The sequence below is a fragment of the Micromesistius poutassou genome (assembly GCF_964030765.1).
Source record: "Micromesistius poutassou genome assembly, chromosome: 5".
Taxonomy (NCBI): domain Eukaryota; kingdom Metazoa; phylum Chordata; class Actinopteri; order Gadiformes; family Gadidae; genus Micromesistius; species Micromesistius poutassou.
The window spans coordinates 19,699,169-19,720,617 of NC_140275.1; the positions used below are offsets into that span (position 1 = coordinate 19,699,169).

The 21,449-nt window shown below is 51.0% G+C and overlaps 1 protein-coding gene across 3 annotated transcripts in view; it reads left to right on the top strand.

The window, feature by feature from the left end:
* The window catches only part of gapvd1 (GTPase activating protein and VPS9 domains 1), a 32,689-nt gene extending 11,773 nt beyond the window's left edge, over positions 1 to 20,916 (top strand). For 2 of the 3 annotated variants that reach the window (XM_084468698.1, XM_084468699.1), the window contains exons 8-27: positions 378 to 535; positions 957 to 1,086; positions 1,858 to 1,983; positions 2,236 to 2,409; positions 4,814 to 4,951; positions 7,332 to 7,466; positions 8,294 to 8,413; positions 8,667 to 8,741; positions 9,500 to 9,840; positions 10,269 to 10,356; positions 12,837 to 12,908; positions 13,020 to 13,112; positions 13,924 to 14,050; positions 14,229 to 14,341; positions 14,784 to 14,943; positions 15,189 to 15,376; positions 15,787 to 16,000; positions 16,258 to 16,330; positions 17,174 to 17,371; positions 17,767 to 20,916. In XM_084468698.1, coding sequence (XP_084324824.1) covers positions 378 to 535; positions 957 to 1,086; positions 1,858 to 1,983; positions 2,236 to 2,409; positions 4,814 to 4,951; positions 7,332 to 7,466; positions 8,294 to 8,413; positions 8,667 to 8,741; positions 9,500 to 9,840; positions 10,269 to 10,356; positions 12,837 to 12,908; positions 13,020 to 13,112; positions 13,924 to 14,050; positions 14,229 to 14,341; positions 14,784 to 14,943; positions 15,189 to 15,376; positions 15,787 to 16,000; positions 16,258 to 16,330; positions 17,174 to 17,371; positions 17,767 to 17,907 — 2,864 coding nt within the window. In that variant the 3' untranslated portion in view covers positions 17,908 to 20,916. The remainder of the gene's footprint in view (positions 1 to 377; positions 536 to 956; positions 1,087 to 1,857; positions 1,984 to 2,235; positions 2,410 to 4,813; positions 4,952 to 7,331; positions 7,467 to 8,293; positions 8,414 to 8,666; positions 8,742 to 9,499; positions 9,841 to 10,268; positions 10,357 to 12,836; positions 12,909 to 13,019; positions 13,113 to 13,923; positions 14,051 to 14,228; positions 14,342 to 14,783; positions 14,944 to 15,188; positions 15,377 to 15,786; positions 16,001 to 16,257; positions 16,331 to 17,173; positions 17,372 to 17,766) is intronic. The other variant, XM_084468700.1, reaches the window with a different exon arrangement.
* Positions 20,917 to 21,449: the final 533 nt, after the last annotated feature.

Consider the following 21,449-nt stretch of genomic DNA (forward strand, 5'->3'; position numbering starts at 1 on the left):
ATTTTAACACAGATCTGGGACATGTCAGGCCATGTCGTATTGTCCTGTTTTAATTGCAAGCAATGGGCTTTGGGTTCAGTATTATTGAGTTGATAGACTTGTATATATTTATACATGAAACGGTCATGTCCTGGAATGCCCTTGATTTATCAGAGATCAGTCTTGGTGCTTTGGATTCTAACTTTCATTCAGAGCTGTCCATCTAGCCTTCTTGGTGTTCTTTGACATTACCACGCAAACGGGCAGGCTTAAGTCCTGTCCAGGTGATTCTGTTGTTCACATTCCAGCTGTTGTCTTCAGTGTCTGCGTCAAACCATCTCCATTGACCCCTCTGCGCTCCAGTACCCCCAAAGTAAACCTTCCTCCCCTTTCCCCAGCCACGGCCCGGAGTCGCAGTCGTACCAACATCGCCCAGGAGGGGGAGACAGAGGCCAGCTCCCAGGAGTCGGTACAGGAAGTGATGCCAGAGGAGGTGTTGGTGATCTCACTGAGCACGGGGCCCCAGACGGTCCCCGGGATGATGTCAGAGAATGAGGTAATGAGATATGAATCAATGCACTCTAGCTCCTAGCAGGGAGAGTTTAACATGTCGCCGTGCCATAAAGAACGCTTTTATTCAGTCAAGGGTAGAATGAGACCATACATTTAAAGAGCTGTGATTTTATGGGGCCTTGCGGTTGCATTGACGACACTCGAATAAAGAACCTCAAACTAACTGGACTATAACTGTGACCTTTTTGCATTAAACTGTACATACTCATGTTTTTATTGGATGGTTGATCCCTGTTCTCTCTTTCTCGCTCTCTTTCTCGCTCCCTCTTGCACTTTCTTTCTTTCTTTCTTTCTTTCTGCTCTTTCTTTCTCTTTGCTCTTTTTTTCTCTTTCCCACTCTCCTGCCCTCTATCTCGCTCTCTCTCTCTCTCTCCTGCCCTCTCTCTCGCCCTCTCTCTCTCCAGGTGCTGAACCTGCAGATGACGGACGGGCCCCAGGGGGACGCCCAGGCAGACGACACCAAGCAGCACGGCAAGCCGGACAAGACGCTGCGCTTCTCCCTCTGCAGCGACAACCTGGAGGGCACCTCCGAAGGTGGGCCCATGTCCCGCTCCCATCGGGGCGTCCATTACGTCTACATTCAGGGCGCTTTGCAGACGCTTTCATCCAAAGCGACTTACAATAAGTACATTTGTCAGAAGAAAGAGAAACAATGTCAATATCACTTAGGCCTGGGCATAAAATAATAAATTATCGTATTGTGATAGACTTTTGATCAATATCAATATAAAACATGTTCAATTTATATCGATAAGAGACTGGACCACCGAATCTAGAAGCTGGGGTTGTTACACAAACACGGTTCCACTTATTTACAATATTAGCTAGTGTATTTCATCGTTGTATCGACATTGGAGTATTCATCAATGAAGAACAGTGGAAGGTCATATTAAGTGTTAAACAGAAGTGTTTAAATCCAGCATGGTCATTTTTAGGTCATTAAAATTAATAATTAATAATTAGGTCATTAAAATTAATAGTTGTCGATATCAATCAATATGATCAAGTTACATCGTGATCTGTCTTTCAGCCATATCGCCCAGGCCTAATATCACTGTCGGTACAGTAAGGCTGTTCATAGAACCAATAGAACCACAATTCATAGAACGACAATCGCTTGGTCAACCCATTCCCTTTTTACGACAAAGAAGGACGTACAACATACAATACGTGCATAAGAGGGGTGTCGGGGGGGGGGGGGGGGGGGGGGGAGGTGGGATCCATCAATAGCGTCGCGGGTCGGCGGCGCGTCTATCTGACGGGTTTGGTCTGTGGCGTGGGGGCTGAACTGTGCTCCGACTGCAGGTCCGTCCAACCGCTCCAACTCTGTGTCGTCGCTGGACCTGGAGGGGGAGTCGGTGTCAGAGCTGGGAGCCGGGCCGTCGGGGAGCAACGGAGTGGAGGCCCTGCAGCTGCTGGAGCATGAACAGGGTGTGTGTGTGTGCGCGGTCGTAAACGGGCGGGTTGTGTGTGGACACGTTTGTGTGTGGACGGGCGGGTTGTGTGTGGACACGTTTGTGTGTGGACAAGCTGTACGTGTGTGGAGCAGCTGTGTGTGGACATGATACGTGGTACGTGTGTGTGTGTGAGAGAATAAGATGGTTTCTTTCATACACACACCTTTTCCACTTAAGAAAACATAGTTAATAATGATTATTTCCCTCCTGCCCGCGTCTCCCGTAGCAACGACTCAGGACAACCTGGACGACAAGCTGCGCAAGTTCGAGATCCGAGACATGATGGGTCTGACGGACGACCGAGACATCTCGGAGACGGTCAGCGAGACCTGGAGCACGGACGTGCTGGGCAGCGACTTCGACCCCAACATGGATGAAGACCGCCTGCAGGAGATAGCAGGTGAATAAGGGATGATTATTACTGTCCTGCAGTACTATCAAATGAGTTTGGTGAAATACTGCCATCTTGTGGTATGGAGATTTAATGGCATCTGTAATGAAAGCAGTCTTTCTCTCTGCCTCTCTCTAATTCATATAGCCACCAATGCTTTGCGATTCACCACTGGACAAATGCAGATAAATCCATTAGCCCTCTTGACTTATTTAAATGTTGCTCTGCACTCAGAATTCAGAATTATCACACAGTCTAAAACGCAGTCGCTCTCTCTGCTCAGAATTCTCATTGCAAGCCTCAGTCTCCCAAGTCTGAGTATAGTGTGTAAACACAGAACCGAAACTTAGATGTAGAAAAAAGAGATGTAGTTATAGGAGCTGTTAAGCAGCCGTTTGGAACAGAATGGATGTCCATTGCTGGCCAATTTTGGAATGCGCTTACACGGCGAGAGGTGATGAGTTGTCATGACAAACTGGCACAATCCTTTAAATGTAAAGGCTCAAATATGAGTAATTCATTGTGATGGTGTCTGCAAGAAAGCTCTATATAAGCTCTATATATATAAGGTTCTATATTCGCTTCAAGTGCTTTCCAAAGGCAGAGCCTTGTAATTCTAACATGTAATATATGTACAGCATCTGTGGAACGGTGTTTCCAAAAGTGTTTTTCTCATGCCAACCAGTTTAAAAATGGTGAAGCTTAAAAAGGTTAGACAGACTCAATAGCGTAATATCATCGTCATCAAAATGTCTGTTTTGTTGAAATCTCCTGATTCTTCTTGTAGCTCTGAAGATGGGCCACCCTCCCCCTCCTGTCCCGGCTGCTCCCTCTCTCTCACTCTCTCTCACTCCTTCTCTCCCTTTCCTCTGACATTCACTCCCAGTCCCAGCAGTCTTATTGACCTTGGTTCCTTCTCATTTGCATCCACCATTTTTCATTCTTCGGAATATGGCGTTGGGGGACTTTTCCATCATTAAGTGAATTTACAGCGATTTCCTTATGTGTTTTCTCCAAGGGATTGGGTTATGAGATGCACATTAAATATCCATTAATACCTCATTATCCCACTGATAAGATTACCATGATAATGAGGCAGAAATTCTAATTGTTTCACTTCTCGTCGTGCCACTCATTTAATCATCCACCTGAATGACGGGCGCTACCTGGGAGGACTGTAAACAGGGACAGCAGGGTAGAGCCCCCCCCCCCCTGCCGACGCCGCCACGGGCCCCTCCCCTGCCCACACGTGCTCACGGTCTTGGCCGTGTGTGTGTGTGTGTGTGTGTGTGTGTGTGTGTGTGTGTGTGTGTGTGTGTGTGTGTGTGTGTGTGTGTGTGTGTGTGTGTGTGTGTGTGTGTGTGTGTGTGGAGCCGGTCTGTGGGGCCACGGGGAGGCTGGCCGCGAGGTTCATCTACCGCTGGTCCGCCTGTCCTCAGCCTCCCCCCACCCCGCTGCTCTGCCTTCACATCTGCTCACACACACACACACACGCCGTCACACGCACACTGCCCCCAGAATGCACCACGCTCTTCCGCCTTGTTAACCCGAATGGAGATGGAGGTACCGGCGCTATGAGGACTTTGAGCGAAGGGGGGTGGGGGGGTGGAGGGGGGGGGGGGGGTGGGGGGGTGGAGCTAGGGTGTAATTTGGTTGTGACTAATGCCTGCCATAATCAACGGCTCAAAGTCAGGGCCCTGGAGGCTAGGCACAGGGTGAGATATCGCCATTAACCCGTGATCTCTGGCACAGTGGTTGATACGCGCCTGTGGGTCCCAGCATGCATTGCGCTCGTGACCTCAAGGTGTGTGTGTGTGTGTGTGTGTGTGTGTGTGTGTGTGTGTGTGTGTGTGTGTGTGTGTGTGTGTGTGTGTGTGTGTGTGTGTGTGTGTGTGTGTGTGTGTGTGTGTGTGTGTGTGTGTGTGTAAACACTCACTCACCAAGCAGTAAATACTAGATTGCCTGTCTGAAGGCTAATAACCGTCAATGTTATAGAAGTCACCGAACTGAACCGAGTCGTTTGACTGATGCGTAGTTTTCCGTACACAGACTAAATTATACATATTGTGGTGGAACGTTGTTCTTGTGCATGCATAAAATATCCACTATCAATGTTTTTGCCTGCAATATCATTGACGTCTTGACTCGGCGTTCGGACAATTCTTGTGCGGTATTAAAATGGTGCCTCGTTTTCACACTGCTAAATGTGAACACGAATATAAGGAAAGCCAATGGTTCTGGAATCCAACTGATGGCTGGTGTTGAGGCCTGACTCTGAAGGGCTGCATTGCGTGATGGGGGACGTCTCCTCCAAAGGCATTTCCGTCGCCCCCCCCCCCCCTCCACCGCCTGCCTGTGCTCGTTCGACGAGGGCAGACGGCTCATTGTTTCCTGCGTTTGACGTGCTGATCAGGGGCGGCGGTGGAGAACATGCTGGGCAGCCTGCTGTGCCTGCCCGGGTCCGGTTCGGTCCTGCTGGACCCCTACGGCTCCACCATCTCCGAGACCACCAGCGAGCCCTGGAGTGTGGAGGTCCTACCCAGCGACTCAGGTGGGTTCACTTCCTCTCCTCGCCGTCGTACGAAACACGTCCCGTCCTGATTTTTTTTTTTTTTATAATTTGGTGTCACCACGGCGACAGCCTCCTCTGGGGAGGGGCTGGGACACACCAGGTGTGGCGGCATGGCGTGCCTCGCCCAACTCGTGCATGCATCTGTCATCACGTTTGTGATTGCTTGCCTGTTTTTTCGGGGGTAAAGCGGTGTCCCGGGCTGTCCCCGGAGGGGGGGGGGGGCCTCCAGGTGCCGTCGCACCTGTAGCGAGGCGGCGGCGCGGGGGGGGGGGGGAAACGCACGGGGGCGGCAGCTGTCCTCAAGTCGGTTTCCATGGAGCCCAACCTTTTATCTGTCTAGACGTGCCAAAGTAGCGATGCTTAACTCCACCTTTTCCTCCATCATTCTTTATGGTGGCACGGAGAGGAAAAACCTGTCGGGGCTCCTCGCGCCAAGCGCGTTATTGTTATGTCACCGAGCGCGCGGAGGGTTATGGCGCACAATCCAATGAATTATGCAGGCACGCGACTGTGTCTGTTTAGCTAAATTAACACACTTAAATCCTAAGCTTTTATTAATGCAAGATTACGCGCACAACCATATCCCCCTATCCCCTCCCTTCCTCTTTCCCTTTTTAAATTTTTATTTTTTTTTTAAACCCAATGTTTCGTGAAAATCAGTCGAGTGCTTTATGAAGAGCGCTAAGTGTTTCTTGGAAAAGCAGGGGCCGGGTGCTAATTGAAGCAGTACACCATTTCAATATGTGTGGCGGCAGGAATGACATGCATGAGTGTCTTGATTGCGTTTTGTTCCATTTGCTGCCCCTGTTCTGCGCCGTAATGGCGCTATCCGAGGCTGGCCCGGAGTGGAGCACTTGTTTCATGGCCAGGCAGCAGAAAACTGCACTCTGAAGAGCACTTCGCCGCCGCATTATTACTAACGAGCATGCAAATGAGCGCTGCTGTTAGGTGGCCCGCCGCCGGGTTCGGTCCAAACCGCTCCGCTGGGCGGCCCTGGGATCTGGTGCACTGGCTTCTTTATGGTGGAGCGTGGCGGCTGGAAGACGACAAAATGTTTTTGTTTGACTTTAGACATATGCACTTTTTCTCCTTCGGCTTATCCCCTTGTAAACATTATTCCATTTTTCCGCGTGGAGGGGGTCGCGCTATGCAAAGGTCCGCCATTTGTAACTAAACACAGGAAGAAACAATCAACTGTTGGTCGTCATAAAAGAGAACCCGTCTTATTTTTCTCGAGTAGAGGTTTAGGCATTGCCTAATAACATGGTTTAATAAACATGGTTTGTGGTTCTGTGTGTGTCTTCATGGTTTGATAACCCTGGTTCTGTGTGTCTTCATGGTTTGATAACCCTGGTTCTGTCTTCATGGTTGGATCACCCTGGTTCTTTGTGTCTTCAATTCATGGTTTGATAACCCTGGTTCTGTGCCTTCATGGTTTAATAACCCTGGTTCTTTCTTCATGGTTTGATAACCCTGGTTCTGTGTGTCTTCATGGTTTGATAACCCTGGTTCTTTGTGTCTTCATGGTTTGATAACCCTGGTTCTCTGTGTCTTCATGGTTTGATAACCCTGGTTCTCTGTGTCTTCATGGTTTGATAACCCTGGTTCTCTGTGTCTTCATGGTTTGATAACCCTGGTTCTCTGTGTCTTCATGGTTTGATAACCCTGGTTCTCTGTGTCTTCATGGTTTGATAACCCTGGTTCTTTGTGTCTTCATGGTTTGATAACCCTGGTTCTCTCTGTCGTCCTGGGTTGATAACCCTGGTTCTGTGTGTGTCTTCATGGTTTAATAACCCTGGTTCTGTCTTCATGGTTTGATAACCCTGGTTCTGTGTGTGTCTTCATGGTTTAATAACCCTGGTTCTGTCTTCATGGTTTGATAACCCTGGTTCTTTGTGTCTTCATGGTTTGATAACCCTGGTTCTGTGTGTGTCTTCATGGTTTAATAACCCTGGTTCTGTCTTCATGGTTTGATAACCCTGGTTCTGTCTTCATGGTTTGATAACCCTGGTTCTTTGTGTCTTCATGGTTTGATAACCCTGGTTCTGTGTCTTCATGGTTTAATAACCCTGGTTCTGTCTTCATGGTTTGATAACCCTGGTTCTCTGTGTGTCTTCATGGTTTAATAATCCTGGTTCTCTGTGTCTTCATGGTCTGATAACCCTGGTTCTCTGTGTCTTCATGGTTTGATAACCCTGGTTCTCTGTGTGTCTTCATGGTCTGATAACCCTGGTTCTCTGTGTGTCTTCATGGTCTGATAACCCTGGTTCTCTGTGTGTCTTCATGGTCTGATAACCCTGGTTCTCTGTGTGTCTTCATGGTCTGATAACCCCGGTTCTCCGTGTCTCCTTCCCTCCAGAAGCAGCTGACCTGAAGCAGGAGGAGCGGCTGCAGGAGCTGGAGAGCTGCTCGGGGGTGGGCAGCACGTCGGACGACACGGAGGTCAGAGAGGTCAGCTCCAGGCCCAGCACCCCTGGCCTCAGCGTGGTCTCAGGTAGCCCTCCATGCCTTTCTCCACCTCCCTCCCCCCCCCCCCCCCGCTGTGTCTCACTTTCTCTTTGTCTCTCTCTTCATCCCAGCCCTTTTTTTTAGTTTCGCTACATCTCTCTGCCCTTCTCGCTCCCCTTTTTCACCTTTTTATCCGATTCCAGAAGTCATTTTCTTCATTTACTAGATGAGCCTAAACTGCATTGCAAGGTAGTTTCGTCCTACCTGGTCAATGTTGCAATGACTCAAAAGACTGGCGCTCCGCCGGACGCCGTGTCTCCGGGCAGAACAGGGGGGGCCGGGCACGCTTGTTAACCAGAGCAGTGGGTCTGCAAACGTTTGGCTAGGACACGCCGGGGCGGGGGTGGGGGGGGGGGGTTGGTGGTGGCGGGTTAATGCCGGGTGTCATTGCCGCGGGGGCTGAGGTGGACGTGCTACCTTGTGTGATGTGCATGAGGTAGTTTCCCCGATCAGGAGGCCCGTGGCTCTGCTGACGGGGGGGAGCGGTCCCCGGGGGAGCGGGCCGATGGATGGGGCCTGGTCCTCTATTACTCTTATCGGGTGACTTTCCCCCTGCCCAGGGGAGCTTACGCTGCCAATTCAGCGCTCCCAGTGGGCTCCCATCTGAGGGATATGGGCCATTCTGCACACCCCTGACGTTCCGCTCTGTCTGCGGCACTCTGCTGCCCGTACTTCTCCGCCAAAGAAGTTCACAAGCCCGGAGAGCGGCTTTCACCGTGTCTTTCTGACGCCCTGACCGCTCGCGTGGCCGTCTGAATCGGGACTCATTCCGTGTATCTGTCTGTGTTGCTGTGTTTGACTGTCTGGATGCAGGCATCAGCGCCACCTCAGAAGACATTCCAAACAAGATCGAGGACCTGCGGTCCGAGTGCAGCTCGGACTTCGGAGGGAAGGACTCTGTGACCAGTCCGGATGGGGAGGAGGCGGGCCATGGTAGGAGACTCCCCTAATGGCTGGCTGAGCCGCCACTCTGTTTGGCCTGCCCAAAATGGTGGCAGTCTTCTCTCACCATCGCTCTCTGCTGCTGATGGAGCTGCCACCAGCGCCTCACTGCAGTTGATCTGCTAAATGCAGCTCATGTCAGACGTTTATTTATAGTTTCATATAGTCGTTTCTGGTTTGATGGCTTGCATCCATTTAAGAACGGGGTTAATTGACTAAATGCCTCTAATCCCGTTGTTTGCAGGGGCACACCAACTGACCTCTCCACCCTCGCAGACGGACTCTCTGCTGGCCATGTTCGACCCTCTCTCCTGTGACGGTAAGTTCTCCATGTCCTGAAACCGGAGGATCAGTGTTAAGTGAACGGTGAACCCATCAGGGCCCGGGACACATGGCAGCCAACCGCACACTTTCAATGAACGCAAACTGGGACTCTTTGTCCCGATGATGGGGTACCAGTACCGGACTAAGGTACTCCACTTCATCCGCCCTGTCTATTGCCGTCCTCGCGCGTCTGTGTTTGGTCACTCATCATCTGAGCTGTGTGTCACTACAGCGCTGGGGCGGGGGGGGGGGGGGGGGGGGCGGGGGAGGAGGGGGTTTGTGACAGAGCGGGGTGTGTGTGTGTCTGTGTGTCTGTGTGTGCGTGTGCGTGTGTGGGGCAAGGTGAAGGGATGACAGGTTGAGAGACCTCTCCCCGGGCCCTTTTGGCTCGGCCCCTCGCCCCACTGAGCCCGTGGCACGAGGACGCCATTGGAGTCTCTTCAGCGGCGAGCTCCTACCCTTGGAACAGGTGGTCGCGCTGCACAGAGGGCTCCTCTCCCACAAGCCAGCGACCCTCGCTCTCCCTCTCATTTGTCTGCCACTACTAATACCACTACTAGGTTTCGTTTTCATGCACCTTTTTAACTATTTTATGCTCTTGAAAAAAATGCATAGTTCAATTCAACGGTTTGATTTCGTTGTGGTTCTCCGACCCTTTTAAAACAACGATTCCCGTTGGTTTGCGTCCCTCTTTCGAACCCCTCCGTCCAATCACCTTACACCAGTGCGTAACGCCGGCCCTCCTCCCCACAGGCTCCTCCACCGGAACCATCGTGAGGCCCAAGGTGCACTACGCCCGGCCCGCCCACCCTCCCCCGGACCCCCCCATCCCCGAGGCCTACGCCCTGGGCCAGGAGCCGCGCCACAGCATGTTCACGCCCCACGGCCTGGTCCAGGCGGAGCTGGAGCACTGCAAGCAGCGCCACTCCTGCCCCGACCGGCTGGTGCGCAGCCGCAGCTCCGACATCGTGTGTCCCGGCCGCCGGCCCACCAGCGACCCGGGCCTGAACCGGCGGACCATGGTGGAGGAGAGGGACCAGGGCTACTCCCTGGGGCCCACCTCCTCGCCCAGCAAGGACTCCCTGAAAGGAGAGGTAACGGACAGGCGACGCACCGAGGGGGGTCAGTTGGGGCTCTGTGGAGCGGTCGGCTTAGCTCAGCTCCGCAGGAAGGGCGGGTTGACTTGTAACCGGAAGGTTGCTAGTTCCATTCCCGTCTCCTCCTAGCTGAGTGACGAGGTGTCCCTGAGCAAGACACCTCACCCTAATTGCTCCCAACGAGCTGTGCATGAACCGTTGTAAGTCGCTTTGGATAGAAGCTAAATGCCCTAAATGTAAATGTGGATACGGATGATGGATGATTTGTTTAGAACCATCAGGGATTCTGCATAATGTACACATTGTCTCGATATGAATATCATGACATCTGAAGATAAGGTGATCTGATTCCAGTGCGTACAATGATTTTTTGACAAGCTTTAAAGCGGTCGGTTAAAAGTGATTTTGTCTTCCCCCTCCCCAAGGTTGAGGACAGGAAAGACAGCGACGATGAGAAATCGGACCGCAACCGGCCGTGGTGGAAGAAGCGCTTTGTCTCAGCCATTCCAAAAGGTACTGCCCTCTGTTTTCGGGCTCATTTTTTAACATGTCTTTCTCTGCCAGAGTGGGTTCAGTCGATTTGTATCATGGATCTGTCAGTTGACACCGTTAACTTCTGCTACCTTACACAAAATAGAAAAGCTCTCTTGACCGCACCCGTGACGAAAAATATTAGACTTTAAAAGAGCTGCGCCAGGACGATTTATAACGCGGTGAAAGAGTGATGTGATCCATGCTCTCTACTCCACTGCTGATGTTACTTTTGGAAAAGAATGCCTCTTGTTGTTCCAAAAAGTTCCTCCCAAGACATGTCTTCTACATGCCCTCTCACTCTCCACCTCTCTTTCCGTCTCTCCCTTTTTGTTTCCTTCTGCCTCTCTCCTTCTTTCTCTCTCTCTCTCGTTTTCTCCCTCTCCGTCTCGTTCTCTGTCCCTCTCTCTCTCTCTCTCTCTCTCTCTCTCTCTCTCTCTCTCTCTCTCCGTCTCGTTCCCTCTGTGTCAGTGTCTCTCTCTTGTTCTCTCTCCAGTGTTCACTAGCGGTAGATTTATTTAGCCCGTCTCGCAGCTAATCAGTCATCAGAGGGGCCTGGGCCGGGCTGGTGGACGGCGTGGCTGCAGCCCTCCCAGCAGAGCTGTCAGCCAGCGGCTAATGGTCATTAGATGGACCTCTCTGTCATCGGGCCCTGATAGATGGCACATCTCTCGATGCCGTTCGGCTGCAACCGCCGTCTCTCATACATCTGTCGGGGAAATAATGAGCAGCGCGCACACGAGATGACTGCTTATTACTCTTTGAGATAATGACCCACCGCGAGTAAACATTAAACGGATATGCATAAAAGCCGAGATGGTGGGTGGCGGGGCCTGCAGGCGGAGAAAGTGGCGATCGATGCGGGGCTTTGGTTGCCGCTAGCCGCCTGGCGCCTGTGTGTGTGTGTGTTGTGTGTGTGTGTGTGTGTGTGTGTTTCTCCTGCCGCTGTGTGCGTGCCACGCACACATGGCTGCAGCATCAGCGTGTGTACCGGGCCCAACCTGTCTGTTGTGTTCCTCACAGTGCTGTATTGGACGGCAGAGAGTGAATCACCAGGTAAACCCTCCCTCCCCCCCCCCCCCCACCCCCACCCCCACCTCACCTGTGCCGTCGTCGTTGTCATCCTGCCTCGCCGGCCTGGCGTCTCTAGAGCCGTGCTGCTTTGTCCCGTCAGGCGGCCCCTGTGGGGCCCCTGTGGGGCCCTAGATCTAGAGCTGTGATGATGTGGTGCCAGCGGCCCCGTTCCGTCCCGACATCTCCACCCTCGCCGTCATCCGTGCGTTGGCTTTGGGGGGGCTAGCCGACCCATCCCCCCCACCCCCCCCGCCCCCGCTCCCCCCCGACCGACCCCATTTTGTTCTTGTCCTTTTAAAGCTGCATCGCCCATTCTGTTGTGTGGGGTTATCCGCGACGATGCTCCGTCCCAGAGTCTCACTCAGGATCCCTTGACCAGACACTCCCACTCTCACCGTGCTCGTCTACTCGCAGGGCGTTGCCTCATCGTAGCACTAGATCTTTCTTAGAACGCTATTGTTGATAGTTAGGGTTAGGGGTTAGGGTTTCACATCCCGCAATAGCCTTTGGTGTTGCTGTGAAGCCATGTGCCGAAGACACCAAGCCAGTACATGTACACACTGCTTTATTGTAGTTGGCAGCAACAGTGTAATACTACCACTAATGTTGCATCTTTATTTATCAGATGCATACAATTTCACAAAATCAGTTCTATTAGTCATCTTCCTTTGCCTGAGAGCGTCCTCTAGTTGGAGGGACCAGGGGATGCCCATGCCGTGAGAGTGGATGTGTTCTGTCAACGTTTCCTGCAGCTTCTATTTCACCAAACCACTCCCACAGAACCCTGACAACCATAGAGTTAAAAGAAACAGAGGGAGTGAACACCTGGGCTGGCCAGGATATGTAGAGTTCTTGGCGGGCGAGTGACAACTGTAGACTGGTGTGCGTTTTCACAAGAAGCAGCAAAATCAAACCTAAACAATCTTGGGGACCCCTCTTTCCGATGACCTGCAGCCATTCTAAGTGAATGGTTAGAGGAGGATTAAAACAGTCACTCTCTCTCTTACCTTTATTAATCTCTATGGTTAGAACCCGGGTTGGGTCCTGTTAGCATCTTGGTGTTAATGGGATGTCCCTAAATGGCCAGTCAATCTCAATAACTTATCACAGGCCTACACTTGGGCCTTGTTGATGTATCACAAACATTGTGTTGTTTCCAGTTTCTAGTATGCATTCGGTTTTGGATCAGTGTTGAAGATTAAGAAATTGTAATTACCTATTATGTTAAAGAGGAAATGCCCTACATCCTGCATTGATAAATATAAACCATAGGTTTACCTAAAGCCCTTTTCTTATTTACTATTAAGTGACGGCCCTCACTAAGTGAGGGCCGATCATCCTTCAACGTCCTCCTCTCTCTCCTCACTACAACCCTCTGTTCTCCGCAGCGCCCATCGCCGCCTTCCGGAAAAAGGACAAGCAGGAGAAAGACGACCTGGCCCATGAGCGCTCACAACAAGGTCGGCCAGAGTTTGTTACAGCCACCAGTTCCAAGGTTTTATCTGAAGTCACAGACCACCCACACAAACCTCATTTGGATTCCACTCACCATGCGAATGTTCCTCGTGCAGACGAGCCCCTACACAGGCCGAGCACCCAGGCCCAGGCAGCGGAGGACATCCTGGACAAGTACCGCAACATCAAGAGGACCAGCCCCAGCGAAGGTGGGTCGGCGCGGCCTCCCGCGACACCGCAGGAGCTTTGGCTCGCAGACATCGGCGGGCCGTAAAAAACGTTTGATTGTTGTGATTGTGACGCTCTCCAGAAAAGTGCTTCCACTGGTAGCAAGGCGTTGGTGGCACCAAAACCATTCTGGTCGTGGCGTTTATTTATGGCTGCACCAGTTATGACCTCCTCTTCCTTACCATCCGTGAACTCAGTGATCCGTGGAATGAAGTGTGCAATATGTTTGGGATAATGATTGATAGGAAACGATATAATGAACAGCAAAGTGAATAAATAATGCAGGACGCCTAAATGATGCGTAGGAGAACTTGGACTAGGCTGTATGATTTGACTCGTTATATAAATTATCTATCAATTGTATATAATTGGCGACACAGATATACGTATATAGTATCGGCATCTTCACACATCCAACTCTCAGACAACGAAAGCAGGTCAAAAGATCGACAAGCAACATTTGCTTTGCCTCATTAATATCCCTGTTTCTGTCAGGCTAGTCTTTTTGCTTCTGACTGCACCTGCAGAGCCCTCAAAACAAATTTTGGTTACAGTATTGATCAGGGAATACTGTGGGAACAGCACAATAAGCTTTATCCTTCTGCACTATTGGCAACCTAGTTAAAACAAACACCTATAGCTGCTGGCGGACAATACTCATCTTTTTCATGTCAAATCATCTTCAGTCCCCTCCTATAATTTTAATTAAAAAAAGACTGGTTGGCGTTGGGGCACTGTTGTGATTGGCCATAACGTGTGTGTGTGTGTGTGTGTGTGTGTGTGGTGTAACAGACCTGTGTGTGGAGGAGAGCGTGCACGGCTCCCCCAGAGACGAAGGGCTGCAGAACATGGCTTCAGACGACCTGCTGGACTCTGCCAGCCAGACGGCGCACCAGCAGGACGCAAAGTTCTCCTTCAGGTCAGGACGGCTGCCCCGGGCCGGGGCAGGACGCGCTGTGCACACTCGCAGCGTAACGCTGGCACGGCTCCGACCGCCAGGAGTCTCACGCTTACACCACGTTGGGCGTTCACTATATCTGGTATGAAGGTTTACGTTGTGGAGTTGATTTTTGTTTGTTTTTTCTCGTCCTTTTCAGTGACGCCAAGAAGAAGCTCCGGATGGTCCTTTGTTCTGCAGACTCTGTGGCCCTGCCCATCATGGCTCCGGTCACCACCAGGAACGGACTCCCGGACCACAATGACCCTGAAGGTTGGCAGTTTCTTCTGACCACCCTGGTCCTGTAGGTAGACAGACCCCCCCCCCCCAAGACTACCCTGGTCCTGAAGGGAGCCAGTTCTCTAGTCTAGACCATCCAGGTCTCATGCACACGTATTAGCCGACCATATACAATCTACACTGGCGAAGACTGCGACGTCTAGCTTTCAACAGTCGCCGAAAGAGGTTCTGACCCCATTGGCTCAATAGGGGTCTCTCCTTCTGACCTGTACACCAGGCATTGACAAGCATAACATGGAGGGTGACACTCTGAAACGGTGTACGGAGAATCCTCAAGAGGCGTTCTTTACCCATCAGCCATCAGTCAAACGCCGTGGCGGGTTGATCGCATTACAGCAGCTCACAGCAGAGTCGCGAGCGCCCTGTCTAATGCTCCCACCCCCCCCTCCCTTCCTCTGTCTGCGACGCTCCCCAGACAATGAGATCGTCTGCTTCCTGAAGGTCCAACTGGCGGAGGCCATCAACCTGCAGGATAAGAACCAGATGGCCCAGATCCAGGAGACGACGCGCTGCGTCAGCCGCTTCGACGCTCGCTCCTGCAGGAAGCTGCTGGCTGCCATCGCTGAGGATTACAGGTGAGGGCGTGGGGGGGGCGGCGGTCTGCACGTGCAGCAGCAGCAGATCCAGATCCACGCTGCTGTGTGCGCTGCTGAACGAACGTTTCCTTCAGCTGCGCGGCGCACATGTTGTTTCTGACAACCCCCGGGATCCGGGGATAACCGCGGGAGGCCGCCCTGTTTTCTGACGGCACCCTACTACGTTGACGGCTGAGGTTGTATGTGTGTGTGTGTGTCCCGTCCCCGTCCCCCCCCCCCGACAGGAAACGCACGCCGTACATCGCCTACCTGACCAGGTGTCGCCAGGGGCTGCAGACCTCGCAGGCCCACCTGGAGAGGCTGCTCCAGAGGGTGCTGAGGGACAAGGAGGTGGCCAACCGCTACTTCACCACGGTGTGCGTGAGGCTGCTGCTGGAGCACATGGAGTCCAGGATGTTGGACTTCATCAAAGGTGATTTCCCCCCCCCCCTCCCCCTCTGCCCGCGGCCCTGGGGAACATCTCAGAGAACTGTTGTCATGTCTTCCCCCTTGTTTTCACTGTTGGGATTGTATGCATTTTTAATATCTGCAATTTTGCAGATATTAGACACATTTCTCCAAAGTCGTTTGATGTTGTAAAGTGCATATGTTCTCGGTTGGCCACAGAGGGATTCAAACCTCTAACCCTGGCAGTGTATAGCCGTTTCATGGATGGAACTATTTTATATACATTTGATCAAGTCTTGATAAGTGAATTAGTTACTGGCTGAAACGCGACGAGCTTTGGTTAGTTAATTTTGCTATGCTCTCTATGAGAAGTAAGATGCTACCAAACGTTCACTCATAACTGTGTGTGTGTGCGTGTGTCTGTGTGCCCCGCAGCCTTCCAGGGGTGCACGGCGTCCGACGACAAGACGGCGGCGGTGGAGGACTTCCTGCGCTACCTCTACGGCGCCATGGCGCGCGACACCATCTGGCAGTACGCCAGCGAGGACCAGCTGCAGGACGCTCAGATGGCCATCGAGCGCAGTGTCATGAACCGCATCTTCAAGCTGGCCTTCTACCCCAACCAGGACGGGGACATCCTCAGAGACCAGTGAGGACGCGTCTGCAATGCGCTCCCCAATTAAAGTGTTCTTATCAACGTCAATATCATTTTTTTGGTTTTAGAAATATAGTTGTCATAATTCTTAAAAGATGTGTGATTACTCTTACCTGCCACTACTTTTGCCCTTTTGCAGCTTTTGCCTGTTCCCCCCCCCCCCCCCCCCCACTGCCAACATATATAGCCGAGCCTCCAGACCACCGGTGTGGTGTCGCCCCTGGCTCATTGGTTTGTTTTCCTTCTTCCAGGCTTTTCTATGAACACATCCAGCGGCTCACCCGAGTTGTGACAGCCAATCACAAAGCTCTTCAGATCCCCGAGGTAACGATCGCCCCGCCCGTCAGCGGCTCAGATGTACTCACCCGGTATTTTGGGAGATGTCTGGTGGGATGTTCCATTGGATCTATTCGTTTGGCAGACACCTTTATCCTCGCTTACTCACGGCCCAGGCCGAGCAGAGCAGAAAATCAATACTGGAGCGAGTACAGAAATTCCAAGTGCACAAGTATAAAAAAAAAAAAAAAAAAGAAGTATAGAAGATAATGTGGACAGACTGCAAATCATAGCAAGATGTTAGTTTTCTTTAAGTGAAATAGGTACGTGAGCGGTAGAGTTTTTAGTCACAGCAGGCCCTGTTTCCACAAAGGAAATATGCTGATTCCATTACCCGTTTTGGAATTTGACTATCTTTGATTAAAAAAGGCATCAGTTTACACCAGAGGCACAATGCGCTCACAACCATGTCCTATATTCCTATCAAACCCTATCAACACACAGGGGCAGTTGCCCAGAGATCCACCCCTTCTGCGCTGTACCAGTACACATTGCTTTAGAGAACGCCACAAGTCATGTTGAATAATGGTCGTGGTCTGGGAAGACATGGATGCACAGCACCAGTTCTGCTGATTTAACCTGCATGTGTCGCCTGCATGCTTTCTGTTAGACAAACGCGTATGAGCGACGTCTGTGACTCGGCAACCCTTCTGCGAGGCATTCAGACCCAACGTCGCACGCCGTGTTTAGACGGAGGAACCGTGGCGTCCGAACCTCGCGTCCCTTTTTCTAATCCAGACGCGAAGAGGGATTCAGAGCGCGAGCGTAAACAAAGCCGTGGATTTTGTTGCATAGCAACGAGAGCGCTGACCCTCGGCCCTGCGTCCCCAGGTGTACCTGCGTGAGGCCCCGTGGCCCTCCGCGCAGGCCGAGATCAGGACCATCAACGCCTACAAGACCCCGCGGGACAAGGTGCAGTCCATCCTGCGCATGTGCTCCACCATCATGAACCTGCTGAGCCTGGCCAACGAGGACTCGGTCCCCGGCGCCGACGACTTTGTCCCCGTGCTCGTCTTCGTCCTCATAAGGGTGAGGACACGCACGCACGCACGCGCGCGCGCACGCACGCACGTACAAACGTATATGCACGTATAGGCACATGCACGTATATGCACACGCACGTGCGTATATGCGCACGCACGCATGCACGCACGTATATGCACACACACGTATTAAGTTAAGTTATCCTTTATTGTCCCTTTTTATGTACACACACACACACACACACACACACACACACACACACACACTGGTTCAAACTACTTAGAAGTGTGTTTTCTTCCCTTTTGTTTCCATAAACACTTTTCCGCTCTCCCGTCTGCTCACCTTCGCGGGCCCACTTTACATATTTGCATATTAATGCGGGGAGTCGCCGGGCTCCGTTGCGCGGCTAACGCAGGGCCCACGCCCCTCTCCTCCTGCAGGCAAACCCGCCCTGCCTGCTGTCCACCATCCAGTACATCAATAACTTCTACGCCAGCCGGCTGAGTGGGGAGGAGTGCTATTGGTGGATGCAGTTCACCGCGGCGGTGGAATTCATTAAGACCATCGACGATCGCAAGTGAAGCAGAACCGCCACCTGTACGGGCAGACTGCGGGGCCGAGCCGGGAGACGGGGGGGCCGGCCCAGCCAACTGCTCCCTCCGCACCGCCCCCCCCCCCTCCCCCCCCCCCTCCCCCAGGAGCCCTGGCCCCCAGCCTGCTGTGTATAGCTGTATATATCCGACAGACAATAGGAGGGGAATACAAAGCATATATGGTATAATGTATGTGTGTTGGACCACATCCAGGGCATAGATGGGGAGGGCGGGGGGGTGGGGGGGGTGGGGGAGGGAAAGGCCTCCAAAACAAACAAACAAGCAAACAAAAAAAAAAGCAAAAATAATTGGTTAATCTTCTTCCTTTTATCTCTTGTCTGTTAGTTTTTTTTCTTCTTCTCCTTGAGTCTTTATTAGGACATTTTGTACCCAAGGTTATTATTTGTATTATTATTATTGTTACTTTTAATATAACATTAAATTGATAGAAAGGATGAAACTGATGAAAAAGGGACCACGCTTCCTCGATTTGATTCACTGGTTGTGTATTTTTTCTCTCAAAGCTGAGGTCTCACCTGCGGGTGAAGGCATTGTTACTGGGGGACGTTGAGTGCAGGGTGGCTCACTGGAGGAGTTCAGCACTGGAGAGCTCAGTTCATGATCACTATGCTTCTCATACCGCTAACCAGCCATATAAGGGCAGCTCGTTGACTTCAACATGAAACCAGTCACTTCCTCTATTCCCTTAAAACACCCCACTGTGAGACAATTTGGAAACATGGACCCTAATATTTATATTAAATAAATGTGTTTATTTCTTTCATTTCTTTCCTTTCCTTTTATCCTTCAGTATGATGTGAAATACCTTTCACGCCTGTTTTGAAGATTTCTGAGCCAACAAAAGATTTTAGATGACTTGCTTTTTAAAATAAGGTGCCAACATACAAAGGCAGTCTGGGATCACACCTCGTGAAGCAGTGAGGAGCATGTCACTGGTGCGGGTTAGAAACAGGGTCAGAACTGGAAACAGGGATAATAACTCGACTCTCTAAGAAATACAGAAAGTAAAAAAAAAGGTGCCTTTTAAGGCAGACACTGTGTTAGCACCGTAGAGATAGCGTTTAGGCCGCTGTCGGGTCAGAACCCAGAACATACCTATAATCCACTCCAGGCTCCATACAGCTCACTGAAACAATCTCAGTCCAAACCTCAATGTGCAATTGAGGCGCGGACGAGGAGAATCTTCCCTCTGATGCTGGGAGATCCTACCTTAAGGTGGACCCAGACGCCCCGCCCCCCCTTCCTGTCCGCTTGAGATTCCTCGCCATACCATTGGCTGACAGCAGCGTCATCAATTCTCTTTTGCACTGTTCAGAGGTTAGCTTTAAGTTCCTCAACATAGCACCTTCTGCTCGCGGCGCAACGAGACCTGCTGGTATAGAAATCGTTGGATGTATCAAACTGCTGTGACGCCAGTTCTGATCAACCCTTTATGCGCAAGTGTCTGAACAAAGTGTGTGGGCCGTGCGACCTCTGACCTCGCGGGGAAGTGACACGATGGGGGGTCGTGGTGAAAGAGCTTTCTACCTCCTCAGAAGTTCAAGAAAGGGACTCCTCTAATGTGCACTTATGTTTTCTTTTTCCGTTGTTGTACTTATATACGTTTGATTTTTCCGGCCCGGCGTTTCTGGTGTACTGTGGAGTTCAAATACCATTGTATCATGTGTTAGTATCTGTGATTAACCTGTGATTATTACTAAACCTCATTCTCCCCCTGAAGTCCGCTGCGTCTGTCGCCTACACAAGAGTGCCATTCGTACGATTCTAGTTTTGGATATTTCATTACGCTAAGCGCTAAATGACCTGACAGCACAATAAACAGTAGGATAGAGAAGAGCATATAATCAACACTATTGACTCGTGTGTGTGTGTGTGTGTGTGTGTGTGTGTGTGTGCGGTTGGTGTCGCAGTGCACTGGTCTGCAGTGGCTGTGTGAGAAGAGATGTTGTCTTGACTGTGGCCATTTGACCCTCTCTCTGGTCCTGCATGATGTCATGGAGCGGTCTGTACATCCTCACTCATGGAAACAGTACAATGGGATTAGTATCTGACACCGAGCAGTAATGGAGGCTCGGAGGAGGACACTGAGCTCTCGGCTGATGCCTTTTGGATCAGCTGCCAACCGGTGGCTGTTGGCTCAATGGATGGCCTGCTCTCCGTCTTAACACGAGGAGAGCAGCGCTGTCCCTGGGACTTGTATTGCCTTCACAGCCGCCGTCATCTGACAGGAATAGTACGTTCGTAAATCCAGCTGTGGTTTAAGTCGATTTAAGGATGTGACTGGTTGTTACCCTTTGCCCCTTGAATTAAATGAGTTATTCACATTTACAGGTTACTTGACGATTAAAAGCAAAGCTTTTCAGGCTTTTCACACACTGGTTAAAACGTCAATGTGTGGTTTATTATCCCACAGTCTTCGTGATAGAGAGTATGGACTAAATGGATGCAGCCAGCAGCGTTGTGTACAGAGAGAGCCTCTCTAACGATGCTGCTTACATGTGGATGTGATGTCACTTCAATTAGACTATACCAAATCGGATTAAATGATTTGCACCTGGCTATTGTTTCCATGTTTCCTCTGATAAACGAGATGCCCACGGCTGTTAATGGTGACCCGACCGAAGCAGAGAGAATAGAGACGTTTGACGCCGAGGAACGTCTTAAGGCAGAACCCAGACTCACGTTGACAGTGTCAGCAGCTGTAATTTAGCATTGATTGTATGCAAACCGGCCAGATGTTTTCGCTGTGGCGTGACGTAGACGGGCTGAAAACATCTGTTCTGAAAGATTTACCCTCCTCCTCGTGCTCTGCTGTTTCCCCGTGTACAATTAGAGTTCAAAGGCTGGGTAGATAAATGCATTTTACATTTTATTTTAATTTAAAGATGGCTTGCACACATATATGGTCCGGGGTAAGGCACTTTGTCGTTACTGTGAAGAATGCATAATTCTTTGAAAATAAAAACAATAAATGAAACAAAAACGTTGTGTGGTTCTGTGTTTAAAAACCTCTCTGTGATGCTGTTTTGAGAACATTATGCATTTTTCTGAATGATGTCACTCACCGGAAGCCTACACTGGGCGCGGTGGAGGTCCGCGCCACAGCTAATCACACAACTGCCATGGAAATGCGCGGCAGTGCTAGGTGGGGCGGCGGAGTCCCTCCAAGCTAGCAGCTACAAATAGCAACCTCTCTGCAAACATTTAATTACGGCCGACAAGTGTACAGTGGTTCTTAATTGGCGATATCCCCTCACATGCACCCCTCCTTACTGTACTCATCGCCTTCCTCTCAGCTAATAGCCTTTCTTCTCCCCGACCCCTCGCGGGGCGCCTCGTGCCGCTGAAGATCTCCAATGGTCAATTCAAATGTTGGCGCGCGTGGTTAATTAAAGCTGCTGTATGTTCCACGGACTGCTCTGTACCTGATTTCAAATAATCTGCTCTACACCTGATATAAAGACGGGCTCTTATAATCGACTCTATACCTGATTTAAAGATGGGTTCTT